Below are 13,695 nucleotides of genomic sequence, written 5' to 3' on the forward strand. Positions count from 1 at the left end.
ATAAGAGCTTATATTTTTTCTTCTCTGATAATGTATTTTCAGTTGTTAGATAAAATTTCAATAGTAAGACAAATGAAGGCCATAATTTAAAAATGATTGATATTTATTAAAAATCTAGTTTTTAATAATTCAACTAGAAGAAATGAATTTCTTTCACAAAGGAAACCTTTACGTTTATACGTTAGGCCTATATGGAAAAAAGTTTAGTACATTTAATGGAAAATAATAAAGTTTTATTGATCATAAGTAATATCTGTAAATTATATTAACTTTTCAACACAATATGTAATAAGGCTTTTAAGAAGTCACTAAAATTTTATATATATACATCATGCTTAATTTTTGGAAAACAAAGTACCACGTGGATAATAATGATGATAGATTTATTAAATACTATAAATAATATCTAATATCTTGTAATTGAAATAAATTAAGCAGCCTATTGCAATCAATTACTGAAGTATTACTGCAGAATTATTCTGTATCAATTTTTAGGAAGGAAAACTGCGAAAAGATTGTGTCAAAATATTAATATTTTCATTACCGTAATACAGAGAAAGTAATTAATGCTTTGTGAATTTTAATAGCTTTATGTAGATAAAACAGTTAAAAAATTTCATTATTTATAAGTTATATCCGTATCTAATATATCATGTGCAATACTTTACAGAACTATGATATTTATTCATAAAAGAAATATCAATAAATGAAAAAATACAATTAGTATAATTTTTTTTTAATTGTATAAAATAAATGTATTAATCAGTAACACATATTTAATTATTCTCCGTTTTGTAAACCGGTCCGGTGTACGTACAAATAAAGCACATCTCGCCATCAGTTAACATTAGCTATTAGAAATATCAAACCAGAAGTCTTCAAAAAATTGCTTCATCGCGATTGATTTCATACGCTCGAATAAGAAATAGTAATTGTAGTAAAATAATCTATGTATGCGTGCATTGTACTTCAGCAGGCTCAACGCGGTATCGATTGGAATACGCGTTGCTGTTGCAGGTATTACATGCAGGCACTGGTCCACTACAGCCGGCATTTCAGTCGCTCTGCGCCGACTGAGCCGCAGGAAAGGGGGGGGAACAGTTTTATGAGCAGGGTCCCCCTCCCCTGAGTGTAATAATTCCCACCGTCCCTCCCCCGCGCGATGTGCTTTTGTCGGCGCCGCACCTTGCTTGCATACAAAACATGTGGAGAAGATAAACAAATGGTGGGGAGGCTCGGTGAGGGGCGCGTCAGCTGTGAGAGAGCCCCGCAAGGAGCGCTACGCATGCTCAGTCTGGGAGAAGGGCCCGTGGCGTGTAGTGAGTGTGTGTCGTCTGGAGTGAGACCGAGGATGGCGAGCGCCAAGCGGCTCTGCTGTTCCCGTGTCGGGGAGTCCGCGTCCTCCTTCCTGTTCCATCCTCACCTCGGCCGCTCCCCCGACACCCTGCTAGATATCACGGCTAAGGTGGTCGCCGAAAACATCCCGTTTCAGAGGATAGAGGAACGATATGATCGTATCCCGGAACCGGTTCAACGTCGAATTATTTACTGGTCGTTCCCCCGTGATGAACGAGACATATGTATGTACTCTTCTTTATCGCGAGTGCCGCCCGTTAATGCCGGTGGTGAACATCAGAATTTGTCCTTTTATAAGGGATTAAAATTACTTGAAACCGGATGTGTGGATAACGTCTTACAAGTCGGTAAGTAACGTGGTTATGTTTGTTTACATTTATACTCGTGTCATTAGGTTATTTTAATTTCATTTCTTCTATTATTTATAATTCGATTTAATTCTTGTACATTTGATTATAAAGTGAGCTTAATTTAATTGTAAAGGGATTTTGTCGGGTTAGTATTTTATTTTCTACACGATTTAATTTGTTTGCTTTAAGGTGTTGTTAGACCCACTTTTAATCAAATAATAAAATACGATGTACTGTATATATGTATATATACACCTACATACTTTTCCTCTTTTTAAGAGGTGTTTCTTTTTTTATTTCCCATTAAACTAATTATCCAAGAATCTATTATGTAAGGCGAATGTTTGCAGGCTCGCTAGTATCGCTGCCCATAGTGCTTTTATAAGTAGTATAGTATGGGCTGCATGCTTGTTTAAGTTCCCTTTCAGTATTCTCCTTTGTTGGGCGCTTGTTTTCCGAGCTCGTACCTTCGTCTAACAAAAACTTGAACAAAAACTATCTCTAAGCTATCTTATGGTACAATACAGATGGTCGGTGCCGGGCTCAGATGCCGAATACATCGTGTACGTTCCGTCTTTCCTCAAGATGGCCGCATGTGCCTTATTTCCAATTCTTGTAGTGCCGCTGCCCAAGCAGGCAGGCTACTTCTCTCTCGCTCGGATGTTGTTTTTCTCTGTTTCTCGTATAGTAGTAGTACGCTCCCTCACTCTCGCACACAACGCAACACGTACATACTATACAGCCCCTCTCTTTTACTTGTATACAGGCCCTTGAACTCGTTTTACTCTTAATTATTAAAACCATCCGGTTTCCGAACGTAAGCTCAAAATTTAATACGTGTTACTCAGGACGTTTTACTGGAGGAATCACGGATCGTTGTTTATTACGTTTATATAATTTTACATTAATCATCGTCGGTTACTTTATAACAAAGAGAGAAAAAGAGGAGGATATTTGTGACAGTGAAGCTTATCTTTGTGTTAATTGCATCGCTAACAAATACTGCCTATCTTTGCTCGTGTATGCTCGGTATAAATAAGTCGCTGTGTAATACGCCCTTGTATCTAAAGCTTTTCATCATTTTTATTATAATAAATAATGTCTTGTTTTTTGTCGTTATCTAATTGCGATAAACAAAATACTATCTCTATTATTCTTATTATTGAATAATTCTAATATTTTCAAGCATTTACAGATAAATTTTATTACCAATTATTGTTCTTTGATGACGTATTATGATGGGAATTTAATTATATTATAAATACATTATATTCTTATAAAAACTATAAATGATATTCTAGTTAATTCTCCCGTATTAAAATTTTAATTCTCATTAGTTAGCTATTCCTAAAAAAGAGTAATATTTTATTGCAATGGTTTTTTTTATAATTGTTTTATACTGTAATACATTACATTTAGTAAGAAATGTTATGTTTTTGTTTTGTTAGCGTGAAATAGATAATTGTGGAAGTCATGTTAATTCATCTTTAAAATCTAATAATTTAATTTTTCTATTTATACTTTTCATATAATTTTTTCTCACTAATTTTTGTTATTTATATTTATTTATTTTTTATTTTTTTCTAATAGAGACGTATTCATTCATTTACTGTATTATTTCGTTTCTGTTGGGCAGTTTTATTGAACGAGTACATTCACTAAATTTTTGTTTTTCCTTACCGTCTTAATTAGATTATTGTTTACAACAAAGTATGTATTTTAAATAAAACTATTAGCTATATAATTTTTAGTTTCCTTATTCAAGGGTTAATTTGCGAAATTTATTAGGTATGTTTATTGACTGCTCTGGGAATCTTATTAAAATCGCTTTTTTAGTCATTACTATTTTCCAAAATAAAAACTAGTCTATTCATACTTTTTTAATGTTTTGTTGTAAAACATTTTTTTTTTTTGTAATTAATAAAGTTTTTCTTAAAAATCTTTATTAAATACGTTGTATATGAATATATGACACATAAGGGAATTGCAAACTTTTGTTTTTGAGATAAGTCCAGCTGTCATGTTATCTTTTCTTGTTACTGGATAAAATGTTTCTTGAATTAAGATAAAAATATGTTAAGTACACATCTGTGTAGATTTTTAATTAGTGTGTAAATCTATAAATAAGAATAATTATTTAAAATATTTCTCTTAAAAGTCATAGGATTGGTTGTTATTTATTTATTTATTTTATTTACTTCCTTGTTCAAAGTAATGGAAGCACTGTGTTCGCGAAAAAATTTTTGGCCATCCCTGAATCCATTTTGACTAGTTTCGGCGTGACGTCTGTACGTACGTATGTATCTCGCTAACTCAAAAACGATTAGCCGTAGGATGTTGAAATTTTGGATTTATCACTGTTGTAACATCTGGGTTATCCACCTCCCCTTTTCATTGCAATTGACTGGATCGAAAAAATCCAAACAAATTGGATTTTTGATTTTTTTCTTAACTGCAGTAATAAGGCCTCGTTGAGAGATTTTCAACTATATATCATAAGTGGTATTATTTTCATTGGTTCCAGAGTTATAGCCAAATAAAATTTTAATTAATGAAATATTTGGATTTTACAAGGAGAAGGCACATCGGTTCGAATCAGACTTCATCTCCTTTTTTTAATTTAAATGTATTTAGTTATTAATAATTATAAACCTGTGATTTTAAAAATAATTTTAATAACAATGGAAAAAAAAGAAGAAATATAAGAAGTTATTAATGAAATAAAATTTTTCGTATTTTTCATTTAAAAAAAATGTGTATATGTAATTTAATAGGCGTAAAAGGAAGTCATATGGTGTTGAAGTCATGTGGTGTCCCCCTTTAAAAAAAATCAGATTTTTTTAAAGGGGGACGTAATTTAATTATCAAATGACAAGAAATAGTCGAGTATGTGATCCGCTGCGGGATTTTTTGTGTTCATAAGTTCATACGGTAAAAATTTTAGTTCATTGAAATTTTATTTGTTTTTGTGTGGCTACGTGAAATTTTTAGATGTTCAGTATTGATTTTATTCGTTACGGTAGGCCCGTCTGCATACATAGTTGGTGGTAGAAATTCATTTCTAATTTATCTGTTAAATTTTAATTATTTATTAACTGTGTGTTTGTGTACACTAGTGCGCGTACTGTATTAGGTTAATAAAATAATTTTGTTTATTAAACTCCGTAAAAATTATAACTGTTTAATCTGATGATACGTTTAGCTTGTTTGTTCGTGATGAAATACTGATATTGATTTTTGTTGTTTTTAATATCTCCCTAAATAGATATCTAAATTACACTTAGGTTTTAGTTATTTATATATATATATATATATATATATATATATACATTTTAAGTTAGGTTGTTTAATCGTAAAAATGTTTCTGCAGTCATTTCTTTTCTTTTTTTTATATAATTATTTTCTTCTGTGTAGCTCCAGATGTAAAATTTAACGTTTTTTCCTTATTTGCTTGATGTGTTTTATTTCCGTAGCTTACTGAGCAAATTATTATCTATATATAATATTTTGAATGTGGCAATATTATTCCTTTATGTATAGTCTAATTTTGTACATAACAGTTTATTTTTATGTTAATCCTGGTATATTATTTCGTTATGCAACCCACCTAAATATTTTAGTATATAATATGGTCATTTCATTTATTAAATAATGGTCTTCATTTATTATAAAATTGCGGCTTTTAAGATACACAATTGCGGGATGTAGGATGATATTTTTCTTGTAATCGTTCTATTTTGTTAAAAAATGTCATAAGATAGATGAAACTTCAAAAAATAAAAGAGTAGCCGTAGTTACTGATTATACAATATGTACTAATAGACCTAATAATAAATAATAATTTTATCTATTAATATGTAATTAATTTATAACTTTAATTTATTACTTACAATTTTTTTATTCATTATTAAAAAATCGTTTATATTTCCCTATGTGTGTTTTTCATACTGATTAATATCGCATCTATATTTGTGTGCGCACTTTACATCTTATCTTTTGAGATATATAATTATTATTATTATATAATTTTCTCTAATTAATTTTCTTGAGCTTATCCGTTGGCTTATTAGGTATCCGTATTGGTACAAAAGCTCTTATTATAGTAGAAAGTCTCCCGACATTTCTATGTAGTCTAATTTTTCCTAATACAGTAATATGAAAGTTAATTTTTTGTTAACATTTATTATTTGTTTTTACATATCTTGGAAACGAAGAAATTTTTAAATATGTGGTTTATTTTATGTTATCAGTATATTCTAAATTACTTGCTTACTGCAGTTAGATATTACAATATTCAGTATCTGATCGATTGTTAAATGACAACGTTACTGAGACCGTCGATATTTTTATAATAATTTTAGAAATTTTTTGGTTAAAAAAATTTGAAGTTATTTTTTGGTTATTGTTTTGTTTTCTTTGTTAGATTGTCGTTTTCTTTCTAATGTTTTGTCGTTGTATTATGTAGTAAACTAAAAGTGAAAATAACTCTTTGTGATTGAATATTACTTCAGCTTGTATAACTGTATCATTTTCATTCTCATCTAACAAACCTTTTTAGTGAGGGAATTTATTTACTTTTGTTAAAAAAGTCTTTTTTTTTATTACTAAAGTTATTTTGAATTTGAGTATTTTGATGTTTCAATATAAATGAATCTTTTATATATTTTCGTTTTGTATTATTTTTTTATTTTGTATTAAGTTTATTTTAAACCTTTTAAAGTGTTATTTCTGATGGTTTCGCTAGACGATTTTAATCATTTTTAATTCTGCAGAAACCTTTTTTCGTTTTGATTTGCAAAACAAAATAAAACTGTCAACTTTTTACTGTTAAAAGCAGTAAAATTTTTCTTTTTGGAAGTTTTAACTAAGAAATTTAACTCACTTTTTGTTATGTAACTGATAAAATAATATAAAGTAACATCTGAAAAAATTATAGAGTTGAAAACGAAGGGTTCTAAAAGTTTTTTTTAATATTAAAAGTAGACCATAGGCTGTGAATGCCTGTGATATTTTTATGAACTGTTTTAGTAAAAATTTTATTAGATACGAAAATTTATGATTTTACATATTCAATGCACTATCCAGTTAACTTTGAATGTTAATCAAATGGGGGAAAAATTAGATGAGCGCTGCAGTTAAAATTTAATGTAAATTAATTTACGATTCTGACAGTATTTTTCCTCCTAAATTAAAATATGATATCGGTTTTTTCCCAACACGCAAGGTTTCCGAGAGACAGGCATTTATAATTTCAAAGATTCTAATACTTTCTGCATATTTAACTACACAATATTCAAATATTTGACTCACCTAGAAAGTAAGAAATGACGATTTTCTGCTGTATGTCGTCTGTGGAGCATTCCTCTTCTTGGTCCAACAGTAATCGGCGAGAATATTAGGATTCTATTTGACTTGATACCTCTTTTCCATACATGAAATCTCCTGATGAAAGTGTTTCCCGTGCTCATCGCTCATGCGCCAATATTTTTCGGAATGAACTCTAGATGCGAATGCAAGAAGTGTACTTTTAAGGACATATTACAACCCAAATTTTTATCAAATGTTATAAGATCGTTGACAATATCACGGCAATTTTCCGCTTTTCGATTTCCCAAAAAACTCTGAATAACATTTTTGAATGCTTGCCAAGCTGCTTTCTCCAGTAGATTCAATAGGTCCTCAAACTTTTCATCATGCATTAGTGATCGTATTTGTGGACCTACAAATTTTCCTTCTTTAATTTTTGCACCACTAATTTAGGAAACTTCTGTTTTATATACATGAAACCAGGAGTATTGTCCTTGGCCTTAAAGAAATTCTGCATTAATTAGTTTAATATGTTAGATCGTCCAAGTTTCACTTTCATATAAAGTTGCACTTCAAACATATATTTTCAAAAATGTTTTTCTGACGTTTAAATTAATTTTTGATGTAAGCAAATTATATTTCTGACTGAAAGCTCGTTTCGCCTGTGCTGTTCAGCATTTTATATCGCTCCTGCTTCGTCCATCTTTAGTAATTGTAATTCCCAAATAATAAAATTCTTCTACCTCCGAAATCTTTTCTTTTCCTATCTTTATATTCAGTAGTCCACGTACATTATCTCTAGTACATTTCATTACTTTTGTTTTGCTCTTTTTTATTTTCATGCGGTAGTTCTTGTGTAGGACTTCATCAATGCCATACATATTTCTTTTAAATCTTTTTTACTCTCGGCAAGAATTACTATATCAGCAAATCGTAGCATCTTTATCTTTTCACCTTGCAGTGTTACTCCGTATCTAAATTGTTCTTTAACATCATTAACTGCTAGTTCTATGTAAAGATTAAAAAGTAACGGTGATAGGGAACATCCTTGTCGGACTCCCTTTTTTATTACAGCTTCTTTCTTACGTTCTTCGATTATTACTGTTGCAGTTTGGTTCCTGTAAATGTTAGCAATTGTTCTTCTAACTCTATACTAGAACCCAAATATTTTTAAAATGCTGAACATTTTATTCCAGTCTACGTTATCTAATGCTTTTTCTAAGTCTATAAATGCCAAGTATGTTGGTTTGTTTTTCTGTAAGCTTCCTTCTACTATTAATCCGAGTGCTAAAATTGCTTCCCTTGTCCCTATACTTTCCCTGAAACCAAATTGGTCTTCTCCTAACACTTCTTCCACTTCCTTTCAATTCTTCTCTACAGATTTCGAGTTAAGATTTTTTATGCATGATTAGTTAAGCTAATTGTTCTGTATTCTTCACATTTACCTCTCCTGCTTTCTTTGGTGTCCTGACAATAACACTTTTTGTAATCTGAAGGAACTTCCCCTTTTTCGTAAATATTACACATCAGTTTGTATAATCTATCTATCGCCTCCTCACTTGCACTGAGCAGTAATTCTGCAGCTATCCCGTTTATCCCAGAAGCCTTTCTGCCTTTAAAATCTTTTAATGCTCTCTTAAATTCAGCTCTCAGTATTGTATCTCCCTTTTCATCTTCTTCGACTTCCTCTTCCTTTATAGCACCAGTTTCTAATTCATTTCCTCCGTATAGCTCTTCAATATATTCCACCACCTACTGGCATTTTCTTTCATATTATAAATCGGAGTACCGTCTTTGTTTAGCACATTATTAGATTTTAATTTATGTATCACAAAATTTTCCTTAACTTTCCTGTATGCTCCGCCTATTTTATCAATGATCATTTTTCTTTCCACTTCTGAACACTTTTCTTTAATTGACTCCTCTTTCGCTAATTTGCACTTCCTGTTTGTAGTATTTCTTAATTTTCGATAGTTCCTTTTACCTTCTTCATCAATAGCATTCTTGTACTTTCTACGTTCATCCATCAGCTGCCAATATATCCTGTGATATCCAAGGTTTTCTGCCAGTTCTCTTTGTTCCGTCTAAGCTTCGCTTCTGCTGATTTCAGAATTTCCTTTTTAACATTACCCCATTCTTCTTCTATATTTTCTACCTTATCTTTTATACTCAGACTTCATGCGATGTCCTACTCAAAATTCTTCTTTAGTGTCTCGATAAGAAAAGAAGTGTCATTACAAAATACTATTTTTTTTTCAAAAAAATAGTCTTTTAATTCAGAATGACGATTACGATAAGTACATATCTTTGTATCATTTTGAAGAAGATTCCATCTTTTTAGCCAGGAAACAAGCATTTCAGACTGTTTTTTGGATAAATTTAAATCTCGTATGAGATCGGTTTTCTTCAGGCAGTAAATGAGGCTCAGATGAACTGCTTTTGCTTTGTTCAAAAGTAGTATCACTAGAAAATGTTTCTTTTTCTTCCTTGCTTCTATCAGACTCTGAGCTCTCTTCGTCTAATGTTACATGTTCTGGAGGTTTTGGTATGGAAAATTCTTCGCAGTATTGAACCTGTCTTATTGCCAGATTGTAAGTTAGGGTACACCACTGTATGTTTTGATTTTGACGTGATCCTTTTAATGTTTGTTAAGCAGAAATAACAGTCACAAGAGTGATGTTTGGGTTCCTTCCAAATCATTGGGATTGCAAATAGTATGTGGCGTGTGCCATTTTTCCATGCAGTGAGAAGCCTAAAAGACGATAAAAAACAGATATGTAGGGCCCAGTTCCTCGTTTGGTCCCTGACTTTACACCCAAAATTAAGTTCATAACACGTTTTTACTAACGGTGTAAGGTTTCGTGTTTGAGACTTGAGTGTCACTTCACCACATGTATAACAAAAATTGTTAGGATGATTTAAACAAACTCTAGGCATTTTGTAAACGACTAATTAAAAGAAATAAAGCAAATATGTAGTACACAATAATTCAGATACACAGGGCATTCACAATGACATGTTTACTGTTTTACTACTATCTCACAACTGGCATCGTTCTGATGTGTGCTACATTAGATAGCGTTTCTACATGTCTATACACGTCTGAACCTGCACAACAGTAGCAACACTATCCTTCGAGTTAGTTCATTTAGTTACATCATATCTACAGTGCTCTAAGAGCTTTTACTTGACAATGGGCAGATCGATGAAAAAACGTTTTAAAATATTTAAAAACATTAAAATAACAACAAAAAAAAAACTGTGAGTGTTGGGGAAATTCCGAATATATTTGAAAACAGGATAAAAAACTGCATAAGTATTATTGGTACTCGTGAGACAAAAATTATGTTGACTAGTGTTTTAATTATGATTATGTTTTAAGTACAAATACGTATAAAACGAACGTATTTGTAACAGGTCTGTTGTAAATAATACTCAGATTGATATCTGCAAATCACACGGGTAATTAATTCGAATTGTAAATAATACGGTATTTTAAGTCAGCGAAATTCAGAAAAGTGTTCCATTTAAATCTAATTCTAGGAATTTTAGCAATGAATTTTAACCGATAACTTTATCGATACCTCTAAATATTTAAATTAAACATGTATATAACTGTTAATGTAGAAATATTTTTGTTAGCGTTATATAAAAGTAAAACAAACAGAAATTTAAAGCTAGTTAGTACTGGAATAAGTAAATTACCACCGTTAGGTACTGCTTCAGAGAATTATATGAATGACAAGTAGTATGTGAAAATGCCATGCCTGACCGAGATTCGAACCTGGGACCTGTGGATGAGACCGAGATGCTACCATTCGCGCCGTGGAGGCTGGCAAGTAAATTACTCTTAGATCAATAGATCTTTTCCAGGATATTGTACGGGGCAATTGAGTACTTATGGAAATTCTCTGATTCCTCTTCTCAGTTAATCTTTATTTAATTACATAAAGGAAAAAATAAAATTAAAATAAGAGATCATACATATGTAATAGCACCGAAATTTACGTTATAAATAACGTTTAACATTAATGAGATAGTCAAAATCAATATACTTGTAAGGACAAAAATCAAAAAAGTATACAATTACTGAAAATAATACGTTCTGATAGTAATCAGTGATATATTTTCTGTTGTTACACGGACCATTATCCTGCAGTCGTAATCGAGAAACTAAAAAACGTGAAAGAAATGAATCTGCTTTACTTTTGCATGAAGAAGACTGTTGATTGTTAATATTTTCTGCAGTTGTCATTACTTTGGCCGCGCTGAACGCTTGTATAAAATAGAAAATATTGTTAGAATAACAATAGTAGATTATCAATGTGGTTTGATTATAAGTAATTGTAATACTCCTGCACTAGCTTTGTTTGTTTAAAACCATTAAATCGTTTATTTGATGGATAATTTAAGATTTTTATAGTGATAATAAAACAAATTACCGAACAAATAAATAATTTTATGATACTCTTCAATAATGATTGTAAGTTGTATCTCCTTAAAATTGATCATTACACTATTCCTGGAACGCTTCGGGGAATAGCAAATCGAGTTTAAAATAATGAATACTAATTATAAAATTCCATAGTTTTCCTAGTGTAATAAAACTATCAAATAGATCACTTGAAAGTTATAAAAAAAAAAAAAATTGAATTCAGTAATTCTTTCATTAAATAATACATGCTGTTGAGTTTTAGTCGCTTATAAAAGAGTCAATCGGATCATATTTAATAAAAAACAAATCTTGTTGTCAATGTAATTTATACCATTTATTTTAGGTTGATATACGTTTTTAAGTATGTATATCAATCCTTCTTTTTAACTTAGAAGAAATATTTGACAAAATTTATAATCGTGACGTAAATCAGATAGATGGATCGATCGCTTTAGATTAATGAACGATAGTGTGTGAGAAACTGTGTGCGCGCGCACATGGGTTTTGTATGAACGAAATAATTAATCATTATGATCGTATGCAGACTGTTTTTTAGCTTATGAAATATCAAATTTGAGATCACCATTAATTTACTTCATAAAATATTTTTATGTTTTTATATGTATAAATAATTATTGCAATTCTCTTTTAAGAATGACGTGGAAATTTAAAAGAAAAAAAGAATAGTATTGTTGATTAGCTTTATTGAAATTATTACACTGTATTTAGTAATTACATATCATATTCATTCGAGTAACGTTTTATTTATTAAGATTGATCGGTACAAAGATATAATAAAATTGTATTACTTAATTGAATTGTTCTTTGAAATTAGTGCAGCATATATTTACCAGTTAATTATTATATTATATTCATTCCAAGAATTGATCAGTTTTGTTCATGTAATTTATTACTAGAACTGTAATAATTCAATCCAATAATTAGTTTTTTTTTTGACTAATTAATATTAATCAATTGTGGTTTAATGCAATTTGTACCTAATTTTTATTTGTAGTATTCCGGAGGATATCGGTTAACTGAATAAATTTATTTGTGAAGAATTAGACTACTGCGTTCTCTAAATTATGTAACCATACATCCGTTGTTGGTGAAACATGACGTCACAAAAATGATGTAGCCGTTCTCAAGAATAACAAACATCTCATGCCCTTTCCTTAACATGCTTTTCCGTAACAAGAAATTGTTAAGGAAAGTTAAGACTGAAACGGCTTCTGCCGTCTTCTTTATGTTATAAATTATTTTCTTGAATATAATCTTGCTAACTTCAACGATACGAAGTGGGGGTATATGATTATCATTACTTTCAAAGAAAACAACTTTGACTCTTACCGCTTGTATCTCGGATGCGCCATGGGCTGGAATAAATAAAATGACTGGAATAAATGCAAGATAATGTATAAATGTGTTAATTAACTGATTAATTATTGGGCAAATTAATTATTTAATAAATAATATATTTAATTTCTTATTATAGCAGAGTATAACTATTGTAATGTATTAAAACTTAAAATACTCATAGTTTACACTATTTAAAACTTTATTAGTAAATAACAAAAGAAATATTCATTTTTCCATAACTTGTTCTGCTATTCTTTAACTATAAATTTTAAACCCTTAAACTTTTTTTCCATATATCACGACGGTTTTAGGCGATCGTACGAATTTGTCTTTTGGTATAGAATTCAAAAGTTTTCCATTCTATTTTTGTTATGTACTTAAAGCCTGTGCAACATTATGTTACAAACTAATTTAGTTAAGCCGGTATTAATATGTAAATATTTTGTCTAATATGAGTATATATAAATAATAAATATAATATAAAAGTTATATATTATTTATAGTTATCTAACGAATGTTAAATTAATATTCACTTGACTATTTTTTTTTTTTTTTTACTGCTTTCCTGGTGAACGCTTTAACAGTAAATTCATTAGCCAATTTATAAAGTTATTTTAAAATTTGAAGTTGATCATTACCATCTCTATCACTCTTTTTAATACTTCTATGTAATTGATTCTCAGATGATGAAGCAGTGATGAATGCGAAAGCGCTTACCAAGAAAACAATAAAAATAAAATTTTGAGTATAATGATGTAAGTTAATACATCCCTGCCTATGTTGATACATCTTTTTAGGTATTTCACCAACACAGAATATATTTTACCTTTATTTGACGCGTCATATATCTTGATTTTTTCTTCAAATCATTAACTTTTAAAAAATTAT

At 30.0% G+C, this 13,695-nt stretch overlaps 1 protein-coding gene across 1 annotated transcript in view; it reads left to right on the plus strand.

Annotated features, from left to right (window-relative positions):
* The first annotated feature begins 1,312 nt into the window (after window positions 1–1,312).
* The window catches only part of LOC142321937 (zinc finger SWIM domain-containing protein 5-like), a 424,904-nt gene continuing 412,521 nt past the window's right edge, over window positions 1,313–13,695 (plus strand). Inside the window, exon 1 of the mRNA XM_075360468.1 lies at window positions 1,313–1,703. Coding sequence (XP_075216583.1) covers window positions 1,352–1,703 — 352 coding nt within the window. The 5' untranslated portion in view covers window positions 1,313–1,351. The remainder of the gene's footprint in view (window positions 1,704–13,695) is intronic.

The sequence above is a fragment of the Lycorma delicatula genome, chromosome 3 (genome assembly GCF_047948215.1).
Source record: "Lycorma delicatula isolate Av1 chromosome 3, ASM4794821v1, whole genome shotgun sequence".
Lineage (NCBI taxonomy): Eukaryota > Metazoa > Arthropoda > Insecta > Hemiptera > Fulgoridae > Lycorma > Lycorma delicatula.